General features: G+C 44.2%; 1 protein-coding gene across 1 annotated transcript; it reads right to left on the reverse strand.

Moving 5' to 3' along the window:
• Positions 1 to 998: 998 nt before the first annotated feature.
• Actr1a (actin related protein 1A) lies at positions 999 to 18,551 on the reverse strand. The gene is made up of 11 exons (XM_046449830.2): positions 18,393 to 18,551; positions 10,503 to 10,567; positions 9,000 to 9,075; positions 8,111 to 8,236; positions 7,089 to 7,213; positions 5,285 to 5,501; positions 4,572 to 4,664; positions 3,833 to 4,007; positions 3,672 to 3,733; positions 2,852 to 2,892; positions 999 to 2,685 (listed from the first exon to the last, which is right to left on the reverse strand). Exons 1-11 carry the CDS (start codon positions 18,438 to 18,440, stop codon positions 2,583 to 2,585), a joined length of 1,131 nt encoding a protein of 376 aa, XP_046305786.1. The 5' UTR covers positions 18,441 to 18,551; the 3' UTR covers positions 999 to 2,582.
• Between the last annotated feature and the right edge of the window lie 2,990 nt (positions 18,552 to 21,541).

Consider the following 21,541-nt stretch of genomic DNA (forward strand, 5'->3'; position numbering starts at 1 on the left):
GAGTAGTAGTAAGATTTCAAAAACCTCTGTAGATGATTTTTCTTGTGACTGGGATTGAAAACCATTGTTCTGAGCCAGCATGTTTCAGCCTTGGCACTAGAGATACTAGGGCAATTTGCATTGCATGTTACCATCCTTGGCTTCTACTTACCAGATGCCAATAGTAACCTCCCAGTTGTGACAACCAAACATGTCTCCAGATAGCAAGTTGTGTCCTAGGGGCAAAACTGACTCCAACTGGGACTCATTGCTTAAGGCCAGAGATTTTGAGGATCTGCTCAGGGATCAAAAGGTAGGCTCTAGGGCTGTATTGCTTAGGAATACACCCCAGCTAATAAATGGGAGAACTTTGGGAAGTTGCTTCATGGATCATAAAAACACATATACTTTGTAGGGTTATTGGGAAGATTAAATGGCTAAGCACCTGACAATTTTCCTGCCAGGTATGGGTTCAAATGGGAAAAAAATGATTAATCAGAATATCTGAGTGTGGGCCACGATAAGCTCCCAGACTTTACATGAAAGTTTGGAAAACCTCTGACTTCAGGGGTGTCAAGAGCTACTCATCATTTATATAGCTACTCCATCATTTATAATAGAGCCTCACCCATGGCTTTAGTGTGCACACAGGAGTTAGACCCTTGGTTTTTAAACTAAGGCTTTGGTGTGAACATCCTTTTTTGGTACTGGAGATTGAACTCAGAGGTACTTTACCACTGGGCTACAACCCCAGTCCTTTTTATTTTTTGAGGGTCTGACTAAGTTGCTAAGGCTGGCCTTCAACTTGTGATCTTCCCACCCGAGCCTCCTGGGTTGTTGGGATCACAGGCAGCTGAACATTGTTTTCATCTACCTGACAGGCTGAGGGTTCGGCTGCAGTCTGTCCATATTCAGTTATGCCTGCTAGAGGACAGACTAGGCCTGGTCACTGCCTCAGATTCAGAGACTGCAGCTTCTCCCTCTTCCCACCCAACACTGGCCACAGATGAGAGGCCCAGTTGACATGTGTATTGGAACAACTTTATTTAAGTACACTGGGCCCCACCAGGCAATGTGGTTTGTGCGAGGCTGTGTGAGGGACGGGCTTGGGCTAAGAGAAGGGGGGTGAGCTGGTTAAGCACACTGCAGTCCGTGGGTTGCCACATCGCTTTCACACACCTGCTTTGGCCCACATCTGGCAGGGGCCTTTGGTCATAGGATGGCGTAGGGACGAATACTGCCTGGAATCTAGGACTAGGTTGGGACTTGGTGTCACAGGTGAGGGTCCCAGTGAAGACAGGCTCCCCCAGCTTTGTACCATCTGGGTTGAAGGCCTTTGGGCCACTACTAAGGGCCAGGCCTGAGCCCTCCTGGCACTCTGGTCTGGCCCTTTCCTTCCCTCCCTTCCCAAATAGGTCCAAAGATGAGAACAGCACATGATCAACCCAGAGGGGGCATTCCTGCCCTTCAACCTAGTCCCCCTGCTCAGCTAGAGTGCAAAAGGCAACTTGGTTAACTGCAGCTTTCCCCAGTCTCAGGGGGACTGTGTCCCCAATGCCCACCCCTTGCAAGGGGCCTCTGCTGAAGAGTGATTCTATCTCGTTTCAGGGTGGTGAGCAAGTGCAGGAGGGAGGAAAAAAAAAGGGCTGGTGGGGGGAGTGTAGCCTTCAATCCCAAAGGGTCCTGAGGCCTATGGATACTGTCAGTTCACCATCAGTAGGGAGTGGTGAGGCCCTGGATGCTACACTAAACCTAGGTGCTGTAAACATTAGTGTGAGCAGGGTGACTAGTAGGCAGGAAGCAGTGAGCCCCCCTCCCCAGTCCCCTTATTGAACAAACACTTCAATAAATAAAATTGTTAAGATGGCATTGAAACAAGGATGGATGAGAAGCGAGTAATAGGACCAGAGCCAACAGGCTCCTTAAACTCTCCCAAGACCCTCTGGATGGAACTGGAGCTTGAAGCATTAACTCTGCAGCCAATCAGAGCTGGTCTCTTCAAGTGTCCAGTGTGGTCTTGGTGTACAGGTGGACATGAGGGCTCCCTGCTCTCTCCTTACCCTAGTCTCTATAACCATAATGGAGAGCTTCTCAGCCTCCCAAACCCAAACCTCAACAAAACGAGAGGGACCTAGCCCCAGTCCCAGTCCTCAGTCCATGATCAAGAGGCACCGATAGCAGAATGAGGAGCTAGGGAAGGCAGCAGCTGCTTTGGACCTCAGGGCACCCTGGAGGTGGTGGTAGGGTGGGACCAGCCCAGCCTAGGCAGGGCAGCAGCAAGATCTACCTCTGGTGGCAACCAGGGTCCCACACAGCCAAGCAAAGGCCCAGCTGAGAAAGGAAGTGGGGCCTCTGCCAGAGCTCTTCCCTGTCAGGGGCCAGTTAGTGGTCAACCCCAGGCCTCAGGCCATCACCATCATGGGTAGTTCATCATTCTTTCCGGGCCCAGGGATCCCTGGGCCACATGGCCCTGGCATACGCGCATACACTCGTACCCACACACACTCACACACACAGGCAGTTCCTCGCAAACACTCCGACTCAAGAAAGCGAGTTTTAAAGTGGAGTTAACTTCAGAGAGAGGTGAAGATGATGTCTCAACATTAGAAGGTTTTCCTGTGGATGGATCGGGCACCATCTTCCTCATATTCCTTCTTAGAGACCCACATCTTCTTAAAGGTGTCCAGGGAGGCAAGGATAGAGCCCCTGAAGTGGAGGGAATCCAGAGGAACAGTGTGAGACACTGAATTCATGGAGCCAGCTAGTACCCCTGGGGCCAAAAGAGATGAGGCCACCCTTTCAAGGATGGGAGTGAGAGTTAATCAATGCTTTTGCTTCCTGTTCCACTCTTATTTCCAGAAAAGCTACTCACCCAATCCATGTAGAGTACAGTCTCTCCTGAGGGGCAGATATCTGCAAAGGTGGGTGGAAAGAGAAATCTGAGACTTCAATACCTCTACCTCCCTTCTACCACTTGTCTCCCCATAGAGGGTAGTGGATGTAATCCATGTAACAGGCTTTAAGCTTGGCTCCTGCTGGACTCTTGGTCTCTCTGGAGAGTACTGTGGCTAGTCTGATACTCAATGGGGAAGCAGGAACTACACTCTTTCATTTAGGGTCCCTCCTCAGCAGGCGGTTAACTCCCCTTAGCAGCAGGCGGTTAACTCCCCTTAGCAGTCACTTAAGATGTTGGACTGTGTTACAGGGGAGCCTCCTGGGCAGGAGGTAAGTCAATCTATCAATTTCACTTTCTCTTTTTAAAAAAAAAATTTTTTTTTTTTGTAGTTGTAGATGGACAGCATGCTTTTATTTTATTTATCTTTATGTGGTGCTAAGGATCGAACCCAGTGCCTTACACGTGCTAGGAAAGTGCTCTGCCACTAAGCTATAGCCCCAGCCCAATATCACTTTCTCTTAAGGACTACTTGTGGGGTCTTTAGCACAGTAGTACCCTGCCACATCTGGGTACTGAACTCCTTTTGAGTGATGAATGAGAATGGGTTCTTCCCTCTAGCAGACCTAGACCTCAGGGTCACTGTGTAAGCTGGGAGCCACCTGGCACTGCTTATGGAGCCCTGGCAGCCCGAAAACCAGCCCAAAACCGAAAAGGGCCCAAGGGAGGTCACACCATGTGGCACTCCAGGTCCTTGGAGCCCCAGTTCTACCCAGCCCAACCCCCACCACATTCCTACCCTGATCTTCACATCTTTTGGAGCCAGTTTCTTTACTTCACTCAGTAGCCTGTCACCAAAACCTGAATGGGCAGAAAAAGAGACTCAGGTAAAAAATTATTGGGTTGTCTGAGCCCAGCAGGATCAGGATGCTTCTTGGGGACCCAAGAGCAAAGACCAACCTTTAAACAGTGTGGAGCCTCCAGAGAGGACAATGTTGGAGAAAAGTGTGCGCCGCAGGTCCATGTCAGACTTCTGAATGGCAAATACCAGGACCTCATGGATGCCCTCGCTCTCCTCACCAATCAAGTCCGGTCTGAACAGCAGTTCAGGAGCCCGGAATCGGGAAGGACCAATCTGCAGAGTGAAGGGCCAACTTAAGAGGTTGGGGCTGGGACCCAAGTTCTTTGAGAGTGTGAATGGAAGAGATGCAGGCTGCCCATCTCTTAGTAAAGCTAGGAATGCCAGGATCAAGACAGACCCTATATGTAAAGGGCCTCAAATAGAGCTTCTGGGAACAAAATAGAGAATAAAAAGGAACAAATAGAGCTCTTGGGAAAACAGAGGAGGAGCTCCTACATTTACTCAATCTCAGGCATTTTTGAGCTCAGAGATTTCATTCATTCACTCATAGAAATTTATTCATATCAATGGGAGTTCCAGGGAGCAGCAAGTCACCTTATACTGTGTCCAGGACACAGACACCATACTACTTCCCAATCAATCCTGACCTAGGAAAAGCCCCCTAGAGTGTCCTCCTCTCCATACAGAGGGACAAAGTCCATACTTCTACTCTGTAGGACACAGAAAGCTGATCATGCTGCCTGTGAGTTCCATGTTCTAGGCCCTCGTGGGGAGTTCTGTTTGGGCTCAGAGCTTTTGTGGGTCTTAGGAGAAAGAGGAATGAGGTCTGGTCACTACCTCAATGGTGCTGCCATCTGGCAGGTAGTACTGAGCCTTCTCCGTCTCTAGCGTCTCATCCTTCTGGGGGTTTATGGACAGGTAGCAGGCTCTCTGCAGAACCAAGCACAGTAGTCAGGATGACAGGGAACCTGGAGCACACAAAGTCCCAGTTCCCAGGGGAGTGATGTGCTACTGAAGAATCTGGCCATCCACAGTAATTGCCCTAACAGTCCTAAGAGCTGCTACCCAGAAGCAGGAGCAGGGAGGTCTCTATCAGCCTGAGCTGGTGGTACTTAGGGTATAAAGTCTTCCCTTCCCCTAGCTTCCTGAAGAGCAAGGTTGAAACCTTGGCTCTCTGGTTCCTGGGTCTGAGACAATAATCTAAAATCAGCCCAAGCCCAGACATCTTTCTCCTTCTATTAGTCATGTGGTTCTGGGTCCCTATGGGCTTCCCTAGGGCCGGAGGTGCCAGGAGGGTTCTGTGTACTTAAAGTGCATTCTGGCTTCTCCAAAAAGGACCTATGAAGTATGTAGGGAAGGGGCACCTGTGCATCTGGCTTAAGGAAAGAGCTCCCTCTCCTCCACAAGATGGCAGTATTCAGAAAAGTGAATTTGTCAGTGACAGGGGCCCAAGTGATCACACAGCTGCCAGGAGGCCTGGTTGGGAACAGAGCCTAACCCAGGACCCCAAGTAGGAGCTTCATCCCTCTTCACTCATGGGCAGCACTCACTTCTTTTATGGCTTTGACAATCTCAAACTCGGAGGATGAGTGGAAATCATAGCCCTCCTTACGCAGGTAGAGGCGAAGGAAGCGAGAGACGTCTCGTCCAGCGATATCGATGCGCATGATTGAGTGAGGCATGGCGAAGCCCTCATAAATGGGCACAGCATGGGTGACACCATCCCCAGAATCCAGCACGACCCCTGTGGTCCTGCCCGTGGCATAACTGAAGCAAAAGGGGCAAACCATCATTGATCCCTGCTTTCTCATGCTGGAAAACCCACTTCTTTTAGAGTTCAGTGTCAGCTAAACTAAAGTTTGGGCCTTTCTCCTGGGCCTTTAGAATGGGTGGAATACTAGGGAAGCCTTGACATACCTGAATGAAGGAAGGAGCTGAGCTTCTCCAAGCTCCCTCCCCAACTCCCTGAAGAGCAGTGTGAGGAGACAGTCTGGTCTTCAACTGCTCCAGAGACCCAGTCTAAGGGGTGGTTTTAATTTACTAGATAAAGAGGAAAAATCTTAAATGCCTACAGGGGCCAGGAGGAAAAGTATATGAGTAAAGGAAAATAAGTATGTTTTCTCATTTCTTCTTTTTTTTTTATACCAGGGATTGAACCCAGGCATGTTTTACCACTGAGCCCCAGCCCCAGCCCTTTTTATTTTTCAGTTTGAGGCAGGGTTTAGGGCTTCACTAAGTTGCTGAGGTGGTTCTTCAACTTGAGATCCTCCTACCTCAGCCTCCTGAGTCACTGGGATTACAGGCATACACCACTGCACCCAGTTCTGTTTTGTATTAGAACTATTTTTTTTTTCTTCGCATGATTTTGGTCTATCTTAACTTCTCTCTTTCGGTAGAGATAGGGTTCAGATACACAGCAATGAACACTTCTTCAGTATTGGAAGGACAATAGGGAATGAAGTGGGCTGTGGTTAAGTCAGCTTGTAACCCTACTTGCTATGGCAGATGCTCCCAGCTCCAGCTGATTTTTGCCCTATGGGAACGCAGGCCAGCATCATCAGATCTTCCAATTTCTTCAGAGAAGTCAAAACTCTGGATCTTGAGATCCTGTTTTTTTTTTTTTTTTTTTTTACCAAGAATTAAACTCAGTACTGCTGAGCTACGTTCCAGCCCTTTTTATTTATTGTTTAGTTCAGGTAGGGTCTCACTAAGTTGCTAAGGGCCTCACTAGGTTGCTGGCTTTGAACTTGTGATCCTCCAGACCCAGCCTCCTGAGTCACTGGGATTACAGGTGTGGACCACTTTGCCTATCAGAAATCTGTTTTTAAATGGTGGCTGACAATGTTTTAAATTCTCTGTGCAAGCTGCCAGCCTATCATCTCTTCAGTAGGCAGAGGCAGGTGTGAGGTAGGATGAGAGTGTAATAGGAATGATGGAGTGTAAGAACAGAGACCAAGGTGGTGTTTCAATCGAGACTGTATCAGCAGCCTAGCAGAACACCGAACACATAGCACTAATAAATACTTGACCACATTAAGGGGCTTTTGGGATGGGCTATAGCAGTGTGTGTCCTTCTGAGAAGGCAGAGGAGAGCCTTGGGTGGCAAACCCACCGAGAGTTCTGGGACTGGGATACAGTCTCAACACCAGCCATCTTTTTTCTTTTTATTTCAACTGAGAAGGCTCAATGTCCAATTTCAGCAAATCTCGTCCTTTCCCACTATTTTCAGCCCTTCCCAGGGGTGAGTGGGGCTCAAGTGACTCTGCACCAAGCTAAAGGAGAGGCAGCCTTGATTGGGCCAAAGGACTGCTTTCTCCCTTAGAGGCCAGGCTAGCCAGCCAGGCTGCTACTCACAGGCTAAGCACGGCTTGCATGGAGATGAAAAGAGCTGGCACATTGAAGGTCTCGAAGAAAACTTCAGCAGCTCGTTCTCGGTTTTTCCGTGGGTTTAAAGGTGCCTCAGTCAGGAGCACAGGATGCTGGTGAAAAGAAACCCAGGAGGTAATCAGTGGGAGGTCAAGCTTCCATTCTCATGAGTACTTTGGGAGAAGCCCCTGTCTAGATGGTTTGAGAGCCTAGCCTCCCTTCAAAAATAGGCAAACCGAGCCTGTCAGCAAGTCCTGCCTAAGTTGATCTCTCAACTTTTCCAATTTTTGACCCCCTCTAAAGTCTCATTTTGTCCTCACTCTTCAAGATTCTTCCATAGGTCCTTGTATCTACAGTATATCTCATATTATCAAGAATAAGATTTTGTTATTAAATTCTGAATTGCTAGGATAAAAATAATAGTTAAACATTCTTCCCCTATAAACTAAATATATCCTTCTTTACATCCTCGAATTGAGAGTTACTTCTTTGGAAGTTAATGATCCCAGGACAGGTTCTGGATTCTGAAAGATGACACCCAATTCTACCACTTTCTTTACTGGGTGATTTTCTTTTTTGGTACCTGGGATTGAACTTAGGGCACTTAACCATAGAGCCACATCCCAGCCTTTTTTTGTATTTTATTTTGAGACAGGGTCTCATTGAGTTGCTTAGAGCCTTTCTAAGTTGCTGAGGCTGGCTTTGAACTCGTGATCCTCCTGTCTCAGCCTCCCGAACCATTGGGATTACAGGTGTGCACCTGCACCTGGCTTCACTGGGTGATCTTGAAAATATTACTCGGCTTTCTCGAACTTCTGTTCTCTTGTTTGTAAAATAAATATAATACTACCTATAACTTATAGGAATAGTATGAAGATTAAATCTGAATATATCTGAAAAGCTCGTGGCCTGGTGCTCTTCGCAGTGATCATCATCCTCATCATCTCTGGGTTAGGGGTTCTGTCAAATTTGTATACTGCATGGGGGTGCCCTGTACACAGGACCCTCACCTCCTCTGAGAAAGTCTGCAGCTGGTCCTTAGAATAAACATATTGCCAGATGCGCTCCATGTCATTCCAGTCCTTGACAATGCCATGTTCCATGGGGTAGCGGATTGACAGCAGCCCTCGGTGCTCCTGTGGGCAAAGGGCAGGACTTATAGCAGCAGTCAGGCTCTGCCCAGGACCCTGCTCTCCCAAGCCAGAGCTGTGCAACTTCCATCACTTCCAAAGGAGCCCAGCTTCCTGAGCTCCCATTCTCAAGAACTCACCCAAGCTAATTGGGAGCAGGCACCCAATCTCCAAGTCCTTAGACTGTATGCTACACAGGCAGCTGTACAACAGAGGGCTTCTGAATTTCAATGGGCCCTCAGGTACTCTAGGGCAAGGGATAGGAGGCACCTTCCTCATTGCCTGGTTCCAGGACATGATCTTCTGGCTCCCACCCATCACCTCAGCTCTTGAAGCCAAAATTGGCAACAATGATTCTGTTGTTCTGCTTACTAGATGCTGCCTGAGGGGCTCTGCCAAAACTGTGTTAATTAACTCATCCCTGGGGTATGCCAGACAGGATCTTCCCACTGAATCCCCTTTGCCCAAAAAATAACCAAGCTAGTCAATTTGATCACTGGTAAGGCAGTAAAGAAAAGCCAAAGCCCTGTTTTCTGGATTGTTTATATGTTTCTCAAAGTGGGGTTCCAGATATTATTCTTCAAGACCAGACACTACTCCCGGGACAAAGAAACTGCCTAGGCCTAGAATGAAAGGATCAAAAAGAAGATTCCAAGAGAAAATTATTCCTTTACTTGTGGCTGTGTCCAACAACTGGGACACTTCCCATGGGATAAATAATGAAAGTCTTTTGCTGCCTTGGGGCTTCTTTTGTGGGGCTGGGAATTACCTCAGCTTTGGGGCCAATGAAGATATCACCTTCTAGGGCTCCTGCCATGACACGAACATGCTTGGGTCTTCCCACACTAGAAAAGACAGCAGAACACAAGAAAGACATACATAGAGATGAATACAGATACCTAAATTCTACTGTGCTTATCTTCAAGGCATGAAAGTACCATTGATTTTGATTTCTTTCTTTTTATTTTTCTGTATTTTCTATAATTTCTACAAAGAACATTGTATTATTTTAAGTTATTTATATATTATTTCATATTTTTATTGTTTATATTATTTCATAAATTATTAAAACAAATTTTAGAGGTTTCAATACCTTTAGTTCTTCTCTTTCCCCAATGTGTGCAGACCAAGAGAAATAAGGAAGCAACAATTTATAAATTAACGGTTAACTCAGAAAATTTAGGGGCTGGTCAGGCACAGTGGTGTACACCTATAATCCCAGCTAGTTGGGAGGCCGAGGCAGGCAATCACAAGTTTGAGGCCAGCCTAGGCAAAATAGTGAAACCCTGCCTCAAAATGAAATAAAAAGGGCTTGGGCTGGGGTTGTGGTAGAGTGCTTGCCTAGCACGCGAGAGGCACTGGGTTCGATCTACAGCATTACATTAAAAAATAAATTTAAAAAAATATATATATTAATTGTAAAAAATAAAAAAAAAAGGGCTGGGAATATAAATATAGCTCAGTGTCCTTGGGTTTAATCCCTAGTACCATAAAAAGAAAAAAAGTTCAGGAATTGGGGTGTAGCTCAGTGGTAGAGTATTTGCCTAGTGTGGGCGAGGCCCTGGGTTTGATCCCTGGCATCAGACACATACACACACTAAAAAAAAAAAAAAAAGTTTTGATTCCTTAGCTCCCTTCCCAGGACTTCTACTAAGTGAGACTGTGATATATGATGATGGCACTCAGAGGCACAATCTTTTTTTTTCTAGTTAGAGCCCTTCCCCAGGCCTCCATGCCATCTCCTGCCTGCAGTCTGAATCTCAGGAGGCAACCTCTGAGAAACATTCTCATTCAGATGGCAGGTATGGTTTAATGTTACATCCCATCCTGGGCAACAAATTTTAAAGGGGGCATTTTAGCTTGTTGTGATGGCATGAACCTTAATCCCAGCAACACAGGAGGCTGAGGAAGGAGGATCTCTTGAGCCTAGGAATTCAAATTGAGCAACATAACAAAAACTCCATCAAGGGGAAAAAAAAAAGAGGGGCTCTATAAAGATGAAATCATCAATCAATGAGTTACCAATGATAGAATTTATAGCAACAGATAAAATCATATTTCAAAAAAGAGGCCTCTTTCCTGTGCCCATCAAATTGTACTAGGTAGCAAACTATTTGCTTACTCCAAATTCAACTCCTATCCCTTGATTGCTATTGTTTTGAGCACCAGGGCTGACCTGATAGTGTTCCTCTTCCTAAAAGACAGGAGGGCTGACCCCATGACAAAGTTGATGAGACTCCCAGAGTCCTGACAGAGTAATGGAATGACTTACTAGTTTGGAAAGCAGTATTTGGGGATTTGATCACCAGCAAAACCAGCTTTAATCACACCGGATCCCTTAGGAGAAAGAAGAAAGAGAAGTCAGAATGATCATTAAACCAAGAGGAGATATGCATTATATGGTTTCATTTATTAAAAAAAGAGAGAGAGAGAGAGAGAGAGAGAGAGAGAGAGACACCTTATATTTGAATTTAATATATACATCTGCATATGCCTAGAAAAGGTGAATCCACACCCAGCAAGGGACATGAGATTGGAAGGAGTGATGTGCAAAACTTCCACTGCACACCCCTATTGTTTGATTTTTCTGTAGTGCAAGTCTTTTCTACATACTTTGGGAACTGAAAAGAATATTACATACAGTTTTTTTTTTTTTTGAAAATGTAAAACTTTTAATAGCACATTGAGTATATTCAATGGAAAAAGCAGATTCATTGGTAAATGATAAAATTATGAAATATCCTTCTCTTTTTTTCTTTTTCTTTTCTTTTTTTTTTTTCTTCTCTTGATACATTTAGCATTTGCATTTTTTCTTCTCTAATACACCCTGCCACCTTTCCCCTGTACATTTCTATTACTTTCCCCATCTGTTCCATGGACAGATTCCTTCCTCCCTCCTCAGTAATATAGAAACTTCACCCCCAGGCAAATTATGATGTTGTATTTGTCGATTTTCTAGATATATATTGGCATGATACAGTTTTTGAATATACTTTGGGAACTGAAAAGAATATTAATAAATGAAAGAAAAAGACAGAAAACTAAGAAGAGACAAGTGCCTAGAAGCACCAAAGCAGCTGGTTCAGGAACAAAACTGAGGTGAAAAGCATGTGATTCTTTCCAGCACAGGTTGCTTAACACCCCACTTCCGTTCAGGCCCATACTCTCCCTGTCTCCCTGACCTCAGAACCCATCCCACCATGAGCATCATCATACTTGCAGCTGACTCCACATTGTTTAAACATGGTGCTTATGGGTATTTTGTTATTATTTTATTATTTAGGGAAGCCCTAAAGCCTTGTCTGAAAATAGGAGATGAGGTCCACAATCCTGCTATTCCAAAATGTTGTACTCTTGGGTGTTGTGCTGTATTGTATTGTCACATATGTTTGGTGGGGTGTCCAGAAAAAAAATCCAAGTTTTTCAAGCAACATCTCTATACCTCCCAGGGCCCAACCAATGTAAACATTGACTCTAGACACAGATACCAACCCCTCTGCAAGACAGATGTTGAGACCAGATATTCCTTGCAGATGCGCCCTGTTCTTTCTTAACTCTTCTATTACTATACCTGAAACCCTCACCCTTTATCGTTTGCAGCTGCATGCACAACAGCAGCAAGGCCTTGTAGCTTAGGCAACTTTTATATTAAGCACTTTTGACTATTTTCTATCAAAAATAGTGAAAGTGATTCTTCCAGAACCCACACAGCAGACAGTAAACACATCAGGAGATGTTAAATAGCCAATATTATCTTTGCACAAAGGCTCCCAGCAACACTCGTGGATTCCTTCTTGTCTCTGATTCCTGCTCCTGTCTACAGGGGCAGGAGAATGAGACAGGCCATCCAGGTATCTGCCTCTGACGAGAAAAATAGGGGTGAGTATAGTGAGAGCTGGTAGAAGGCCAGGGAAAGTGGTATGTGGGGAGAATAAGATCAACCAGTTTTCTGAGGAAACAGGAACCTCTGCTGGCATAAGAGAGAGAAAACAGGAGACAATGTGCAAACTCAGTGGCCTGGGCAGTAAGCAAGGAGCCTGGAAATGTGCAGCTATAAACTGAGCTGAAAGATGGAGAAGGAGGGGGAACTTTCCTATTTCAAACTCCAGGGCTCTGAGACTGTGGTAGGATAGGCAGGAACAACACTGTGCAAGAGGACCCTGGGAATTTGTTAGTTCAAGCTTCCGATGATTGCTCACTGCCTTCACCTGGGTGTGGTGACATCGAACTGGATCTCCAGGCAGGGATTGAAAAAAATAAGAGAAATAAAAATGAGACCTATTTCAGACCTGAATTGTGTGTGTGTGTGTGTGTGTGTGTATGTGGGGGGTGTACTAGAGATTGAACCCAGGATCCAGGGAGCACTCTACCATTGACCTATATCCCCAACCCTTTTAATTTGTTGCCCAGACTGGCTTCAAACTTGCAATCCTCTTGCCTTGGCCTCCTGAGTGTCTGGGATTACAGACACATGCCACTCTGTCCAGCCAGAACTTGGACATTTTTAAAAGACGATTGTCGGTGGAGTTGATTATTTTCTTCTCACGATCTTGCAGCAAATCACTATTACATTACCTAAACCATGAAGTAGCAAGCATCTCTTTCTGCTTTCTATAAAGGGTTTAAGGTTTCCATTTTTGTCTTTCCCTAGTCTAAGTTCCTTGAGATCAGAGATTCACAGAAGGGCAGTATGGTCATTTGCTGGGTACTCATCAGATGCTGGCTGACTAAAGTTAAAATCAAGTGCAAATGATTGGCAGAGGAGAGCTACAATAGGGAACCTGAATGGCAGCTGGATGCCAGCAGCAGCCCCAGGCAGAGGTGTTACAGAAAAGGCAAAAGCTGTGCTGGGAATGATGTACAGGGAAGAACCAGACTCAACTTGTCCCAGTGGCCTCCAGTGGGCATGCCAGGCCAGTAGTTGGGTGAAGGATCAGTGGGGAGGGGAGGCGGCTCAGCTGCTTAGTTCTGTTCAAGCCACAGAGCAAAGGCATAGAAAATGGTCATATCCATTTCTTTTCTTTTCTTTCTTTCTTTTTTTTTTTTTTTTGGTACCAGGGATTGAACCCAGGAGTGCTTAACTTCCGAGTCATATCCCCAGCCCTTTTCAGTATTTTATTAGAGACAGGGTCTCGCTTAGTTGCTTAGTTGCTGAGACTGTGTTTGAACTCTCCAATCCTCCTTCCTCATCAGCCTCTCGAATGGCTGAGATTACAGGCATGTGCCACTGCGCCGGGCAACATCCATTTCTTTAACAGGAACTGTGTACCTGGCAAATGAGCTGCTACTTTCTTTGTTATTCAGTTTGGCAAAGCCAAGTGAACAAATGCCTTGTAGAGGCTTCTTGAAAAAGTAGTCTCGTTAACTATTTGATGTATAAGGACTCAAGTCTGTTGCCAGTCACCACTGTTCTTCTTAGTGTGTAGGCAAACAAAGAACTCCCTCAGAATGGCTCTTAGAGTACCTGCTGGCTGTAGACGATGTGGCTTGGGTGAACTTTATACTAAGAGCTTGATGATCTGGGAAAGAGACTTGTTAACTCTCATTTTATGTGTGAGAAAAGGATGCTGGGAGAGGTGGGGCCACAGATTCTAGGACACAAATTGTTAACTAGTGGTTCATTTTGGCCCAAGACATATTTTGCTGATCCATAAAAATAAAAATATATACTATTATATATACGTACATACACACACATACACACACAATATATATATATATATATATATTTTTCTTTTTTAACAAATTTACTGCTGGGTTCCTATAATCCCAGAGACTGAGGAGGCTGAAGCAGGAGGACCACAAGTTCAAGGCCAACCTGGGCAACTTAGTGAGACCCTGTCTTAAAAAAAAAAAAAAAGAAAGTATCAACGAGGGAAGGGTGGTAGAAATGTAGTTGAAAAGACTGGCCAAGAGTAGATAACTTTTTTTTTTTTTTTTTTTTTTTTGGCACTAGGGACTGAACCCAGGAACATTTGACCATCAAATCACATCCCCAGCCTTTCTTTTATATTTTATTTAGAAACAGGGTTTTGCTAAATTGCTTAGGGCCTTGCTAAGTTGCTGAGGCTGCCTTTGAACTTGCAATCCTCCTGCCTCAGCCTCTGGTAGTACAGGCATGTGCCACCACCCAGGCAAGAAATAGATAACTTACAGCTGGGTGACATATCTGTGGATGATCATTATACTATTCTGTCTCCTTTTTGAATGTTTGAATTTTGCTGTAATAAAAAGAACTTACAAAATGATAGCCCTTAAGTAGAATTTCAAAACACAAATACTAAATGTGTACATATGCACAATATACAAAATATATGTCCATAAAGTCATAGATAAAAGGAACAAATTGATTTTACAATGATGGTTGCTTCTGGAACAGAAAGACAGGCTGGGATTGGGGAGTGGTACAAAGAGGCTTCGATTTTACCTAAAATGTTTTATTTCCTAAAAACAATTCTGAAGTAAATATAGCAAAATGTCAACATTTATTAAAATGGTGGTAGATACTTGCTACATGGGTGCTTGCTACACATGTCTGAACTTTTCTATATATATAAAGTATTCCATTTTTTTAAAAAGGGGGAACTGAAGCAGGACAATATCCAAAAAAGCAAAACAGTAGGTGGAGAATACTGTGCCTGCATTTAGGCCCACACAGTCACAGTCTTTTTTAATATGTTTATTTTGTTTGTTTATTTTTATGTGGTGCTGAGGATCGAACCCAGTGCCTCACAAGTGCGAGGCAAGCGCTCTGCCACTGAGCCACAACCCCAGCCCATGTCACAGTTTTAAGACTGATAAGAATGTTGATCCATTTTAGGACAGAACTATAACCTCTGAAATCTTAGCAAATTTTTTGAGTTTTAAAATAAATGTATTAGCTAACCAAAGTGGCATGGCAGCTGTTTTTCTCTTATATGATTGTCTATGACATCTTCAGAAATGAATTTTTTATATTTAGTTTTTAAAAATAATTATCACTTTAGCATTTTTATTAAAGCACCCACCATCCTCTAGTCTGCCATTTTCTTCATTAAATTCTGATGAAATGGTCTGATGTCAGAGTAGAAATGAAAGGAGTGGTCACAACTGTCTTAAGACTGGGAAAGGCTGTGAACCAATAATGGGGCTCTTCACTCTTTTCCTTGCTTTTTTTGTCTTCCTTCCCTTTAATTACTTTCTTAGCCCAAAAATAAAATTCGAAAATGTTAAGCTAGGGAGTTGTTAAATCTACTAATGACACGTTATTCTCATTCTATAGTTAGCTCAAATATTTCAAATGATTTTTCCTATCTTTCATCTTAAAAAGACAAGTCAATTCTTTAAATCTTGAAACGAAAGATGCACCACTGCTTTGGTAGATTTCAAATATAAAGTCATGGGGGATTGGTTCCAGGACTCCCTCTCCCAGACACCTGAACCCTTAAATAGATGCTCAAGTCACTTATATAAAATGGCACAAGGGGCTGGCATGCTTGTGTACACTTGTAATCCCATGAATTTGGGAGGCTGAGGAAGTAGGATTGTAAATTCAAGTCCAGCTTGGCAACTTGGCAAGACCCAACCCCAAACAACAAACAAACAAACAAATAAATAAATACTTTGAATAATTTTAGATCATTATTATTTTGGTACCAGGGATTAAACTCAGAGGCACTAGACCACTGAGCCACATCCCCAGCCCTATTTTGTATTATTTAGAGACAGGGTCTCACTGAAGCTGCTGGCTTTGAACTCTGCCTCAGCCTCTTGAGCTGCTGGGATTACATGCATGCATCACAGTGCCTGGCTAGATTATTTATAATACCTAATTATATGTGTGAATACTGTTAGGTATTTGTTTAGGGGATAATAACAAGACTTTAAAAGTCTTTAAAAGTACTTCTGTACTTGTTTGGTACAGGTGCAATTTAAAATATATATTACTACTTTATTTTATTTATTTATTTATTTTTTTGTGGTGCAGAGGATTGAACCCAGTGCCTCATATATGCTAGGCAAGTGCTCTACCACTGAGCCACAACCCCACCCCCTAAAAAGAAATATTTTTGATCTACTGTTGGTGAATACAAGCATTTGGAACCTATGGATCTGGAGGGTCAATTGTACTATCAAGAAAGTGAAAGATGAATATAAGAGGCATTAGCTTCAGTAACATTAAGGAAAATGGCTGGAGATGGAACTCCTGACCAACAATTCAAGAAGCAAAGGAACTAATGGGATGGGCAGACTACTCCTTTTGATATTACTAATGACAACAGAAAATTGATAATTTCTGTATATTTTTCTTTCTATAACTATGAAAAGGTTAGATAAAGGATGCAAAGACTAGCTAAAGGCAGAAACAGTAGTTTCCTCTGAAAATAAATACCAAGAACAAGGAGTCCTATTCAACCCTCTACAGTTGAATAACTAACCAGGGGAAACCCCTCATTCTTTCTTTACTTAGGAACATCTTTGTTACTATGATAGAGACATTCAGTCATTCATCTAGTCTCCCATCAAACCAATGAAAAGTCTTCATTGAGGATGTTGTGGTGCCAGGCTGTAGGTACTGTATGTATAAAGTGGGTGGGTAAAGGGAGACTAATAAAAAATAAAGCAATATCACCTCTTCCCATAAAGTCTTAACAGTCTAGTGAGGAAGACAACAATAATAACAACAAAAAATCCTGTAAAAAATTAGATGTTTCATGAAGTTCAACTTTGTCTTTTTAAAGGCAAAAGTCATACCCTTGAAGAAAAGCTAACAAGAAATAAAGCATCTTTCCTTGGAAAAAGTGAGCAACTTGGAACCAGATCTCAGTCTGAGTCTTGGCTCCTCAATTCCTACACCAGGTGGTTCGGATAATCTCTCAAAGACTTACATCCCTTTGTAGACCGAAACTAGGGAAAGTAATTGCCATCTACCTACCAGAGCTAAGCTTAAACAAGATTATGCAAAAGATATATGTTATATGCCCAAGAGCCCAAGGGCTGGACCAACATAGTGAATCTGATAAGAATCAGCCTAGGATGCAAGGAACACCAGTTTGCCTCAAAGTAAGGACCTAGAAGAGGAGTGGAAAGGTAACACCACTCTAGGTAGTATCAAATTTTTGAATGAAATACAGAAATGGAAGATAACTGTCCCTCTACCCTTTAAATAAAACCAGTATTTAGGTTCTTTACATTTATCATTATTGATGCGCTGCATGGGTGGTGCTAGCAATGAGAATGACGAATAAAGCACTGGATTTAGGACATCTCTACTGTGACCTTGGGCTCACTTCTAGCTTCAGTTTTCTCATCTGTGAAATGAGGATGAAACTTCCTTCTTAATTATCTACCCAGTTTTTGTGAGGATCCAACTCGAATGCAGGTGAAAGCCTCCTGGAAGCGGCAAAGCGCCTGGCAAACACTAAGTATTACGTTTGATAATTTCTCCATCCTAGTAACTAGGCATTCTGAAGAGGAAAGCATCTCCTCGCTTGCTTTGTCATTCTCCTTTCTCCTCGACCTTTATTAACTACCATTTATAATTACAGAAATAACTGAAATCCTATGGTCGTTTGGGGCACCAGATTCTAGGGCTCTACCCAGATACAGCCCACTACACCAACCCACCCTCCGCCACCCAAGGAAACTTAGACCTTCTACACCCGCAGGCGGGCCCTAGCCCCACCACCCGAATCATCGAAGCCAATCCCCACAGCCCTAGTGCAGCGCTCCGCCCCTTAGACAGGTGGAAACACTATGGCCGCTGCAAGAAGGACAAGCGCGCGAGCCAATAACTACAGCGCGCTGCCCTCATCCGGCAAGGCCCAGAGGCGGGAATCATCGGCCAAGATAGACAACCAGAGCAGCCAATCGAGTGATCGAAATCTGTGACTGGGCGGGCTCCAGGAGCTCACAGAGCTGTTAAGGCCCCTCGAGTCAAGGGCCCAAGGACCCCGCTCAGACTACAGCTTTTCCCTTTATTCACTCCAAAGTTCTCCATCCCACGGTTTCTGGCCGGTCCCCCAGCCTGCAGAGTCAGAGAGGGCGGAGGCGGCGGCAGCTGAACCCGCCTGACAGGCCAGGCCAGTGACAAAGAGCCGGCGGCCCAGACTGAAATCCGGGAAGCGATCCTTTCGGGAAGCAGACCACGAGTCCCTTTAGAAATAGCAAAGACGCAACTTACGTTGTCGATCACAACAGGCTGGTTGGCGATCACATCGTAGGACTCCATGGCAGAGGAATCTCTCCTTCCGAGGAAGGAACTGCCAGCCGGGTCAGCCGCTAACGCCAGAGACACGCATGCGCAGTCTAGCCGCCGGTACAAGGCGTTCAGGGAGCGGCCCGACCTCGCCTTCAAAGCACTACAATCCCCAGCATGCCTCGTACTAGGGTTAGCGCTCCAGTTTGCACTGGGGCCCCGCCTAGTTTAAGAGACTGAGTGTCGCATTTCCGAAGCACAGTGTCCTGGTAGTACCAATAGGTTAGAGAAATGAGGTAATGGTTGTGATGCACTCCTGGATCTGTAGTCCCTTTGAAGGAGTTCACAATGCATGCTTAAGTATGTAGTCTTCTCGACTACATGTGTGTAGTTGGGATTGGATTCTACAAATCAGTCTTAACACTCCCCACCCACCCCTTTTTAAATTATCATTTTATAATGATTGAACTCAGGGGCGCTTTACCACTGGGCTACAGCCTCAGTCCGCCCCAGCCCTCCGCTTCATTATTATTATTATTATTATTATTATTATTATTATTATTATTATTATTATATGTGTGTGTGTGTGTGCGCGCGCGCTGGAGACTGAACCCAGGGCCTTGTGCATGCAAGGCAAGCTCTCTATCAACTGAGCTATATCCCCAGCCTGTCCCCAGCTTTTTGAGACAGGCTTTCCCTAAGTTGCTTAGCGCCTCACTAAGTTGCTGAGCCTGGCCTTGAATTTGTGATCCTCCAGCCTCAGACTCCGGAGTCGCTGGGATAATGGCCTTCCACTCCCGGCTCCCCATCCCTTCTTTTGGACAATTTTAGGTTTCTATATTTTTATTTGGGTATATAAGTATATAACATCTCCTAATGAAGTGGCACCCCCTTTCTCCACAGAAAAGCCCTCTTCACCATGGCTAATTTTAGGACTGTCAGCAAAAGAGTCCATTGTAGATAAACTTCCTATTTTCCTGTCACCCTGTTTACTTGGCCACTGGCCGAGAAGATACCAGCACTCCAGGTGCTGGACACTCCCTTACTAGTTTTCACAAACGTATCCAGTATAGTACTTTAAAGAAATGTGCAAACAAGGCTTTGAGCTGGGCTTCACAGAGATGTCTACATTTTTTTTTCCTTTCATATACCATATTGTTCTTTTTTTTTTTTTTTTTTTTTTTTGAGATGTCTACATTTTTAAGATAAGTTACAAATGGGCCCATGGTAACAGCTGGCAGGGGGAAGAAAGAAAGGGGAGATAAAGCTCTCCCCTTCTCAGGTATTGTCCTTGAAGAGTTAACTTGCCCAGAACAGTGAAAGCAAAAGCTGCTTTTATGTGAACTTCTGCAGACTGTGAACTTCTGAGCCCCTCCCCTTACACACTGGTTATAAAACTCTGAAACTCCCTGAACTCGGGGTTCAGGGGATTGATTGATTACAGCAAAGGCTGTACCCTCTGAACCTGGCTGCAGCCAAATAAAACTGTTTCCTGCTATCTTCGTGCCTTGCCTGTTTGTCCCTACAACACTAGTATCTTACACTCAAAGGAAATTCTAGCAAACAAACATACACGGAGGAAAAACATATTCCTAAAACAAAGAAAAATATAGAGCATAAGAAAAATACAAAGAAAAAAGAACGTTGTACATTATCACTTCTTTTCACACTTCTTCCTGAATAGGGGTACACTTTGTAACAGGCAAACATTGTCTGAGTTGTTGTTTTGTTTTGGTACCAGGGATTGAACTAAGGGGCACTAAACCACTGAAGCACACCCCCAGCCTTTTTTTATTTTTTGAGACAGGGCCTTTCTAAGTTGTTGAGGTTGGCTTTTTTTTTTTTTTTTTTTTTTTTTTTTTTAAAGAAAGAGTGAGAGAGAGAGTGAGAAAGAGAGAGAGAATTTTAATATTTATTTATTTTTTTTAGTATTTGGCGGACACAACATCTTTGTCTGTACGTGGTGCTGAGGATCGAACCCGGGCTGCACGCATGCCAGGCGAGCATGCTACCGCTTGAGCCACATCCCCAGACCCTTGAGGTTGGCTTTGAACTTGTGATCTTTCTGCCTTCTCCTCCCCAGCAGCTGGGTATACAGGCATATGTCATGGGGTTCGATTTTTATGTGTTTTGTCTTTTTTTTTTTTTTCCTTTTTGGTACCGGGGATTGAAAGTAGAGGGCGCTTAATCACTGAGCCACATTCCCCAGCCATTTTTCATTTATGTATTTTAAAAACTTTTTAGAAATTTTTATTTGTTGAGAGACCTTTGTTTATATGTGGAGCTGAGAATTGACTCACACATGCCAGGCAAGCGTGCTACTGCTGAGCCACAGCCCTAGCCACTTATTTTTAAATTTTGAAACAGGATCTTAAGTAGACCTTAAGGCAAATTGTTGAGGCTGGCTTTGAACTTACGATCCTCCATGCCTCAGTCTTCTGGAGTTGCAGGAATTACAGGGTGCACCACCAGCACGCCCAGCTAGGGAGTGCATTTGAAACTACTGGTAGGATGACTAAAACATCGTCTAAGGGTTTGGGAACTGCACCAGCATCTCTTTAATTTTTATGAGTTGGATTGACCCTGATGGGTGAGAAAATGGAGGTGAAGAGAAGTTATGTGTCCAATGTTTTCAAAAGAGCCTACTTCATTTTTCTCTGGATTATTCTTCCTTTCAAGTTGCAGGGGTTCTTTTATCAGTAGCACTAGTGAATATTAAGCTTTATAATCTATAACAAGCCAAGGCCAGGGAGGCCCTAGGTATGATCCCCAGCATTGGGAAAAAAAAATCTGTTAACACTAATGCCAAACGAACGAATGCACCAATCCATTTTAGATTTGTGTTTAAATTGTCAGCAGGCATGTCAGCAAAACAGTGACAAGCACTTTGTCGACCCATTTCCCAGTGCTTTCGTGGGACCCTAGCACTTATAAAAGATGCTTGATCCCTATTTAAACCAGGGTTCCTCCTAACACTAGGGGGAGACCAAGAGCCTTGGGATACAGTGATAGGGAGGCGGAGCTTGTTGTCAATTCATGCCTTCCCCACCTGTGATTGGCAAAAACATTAGCCAATAGGTGCCAGGACAGGGCGCGCCGCGCCCCGCCCCCTCGAGCTCCCTGCGGCCCCGAGG

The sequence above is a fragment of the Marmota monax genome, unplaced genomic scaffold (assembly GCF_021218885.2).
Source record: "Marmota monax isolate L192 unplaced genomic scaffold, Marmota_monax_Labrador192_F-V1.1 WCK01_AAM20220418_F8-fsc00004, whole genome shotgun sequence".
Lineage (NCBI taxonomy): Eukaryota > Metazoa > Chordata > Mammalia > Rodentia > Sciuridae > Marmota > Marmota monax.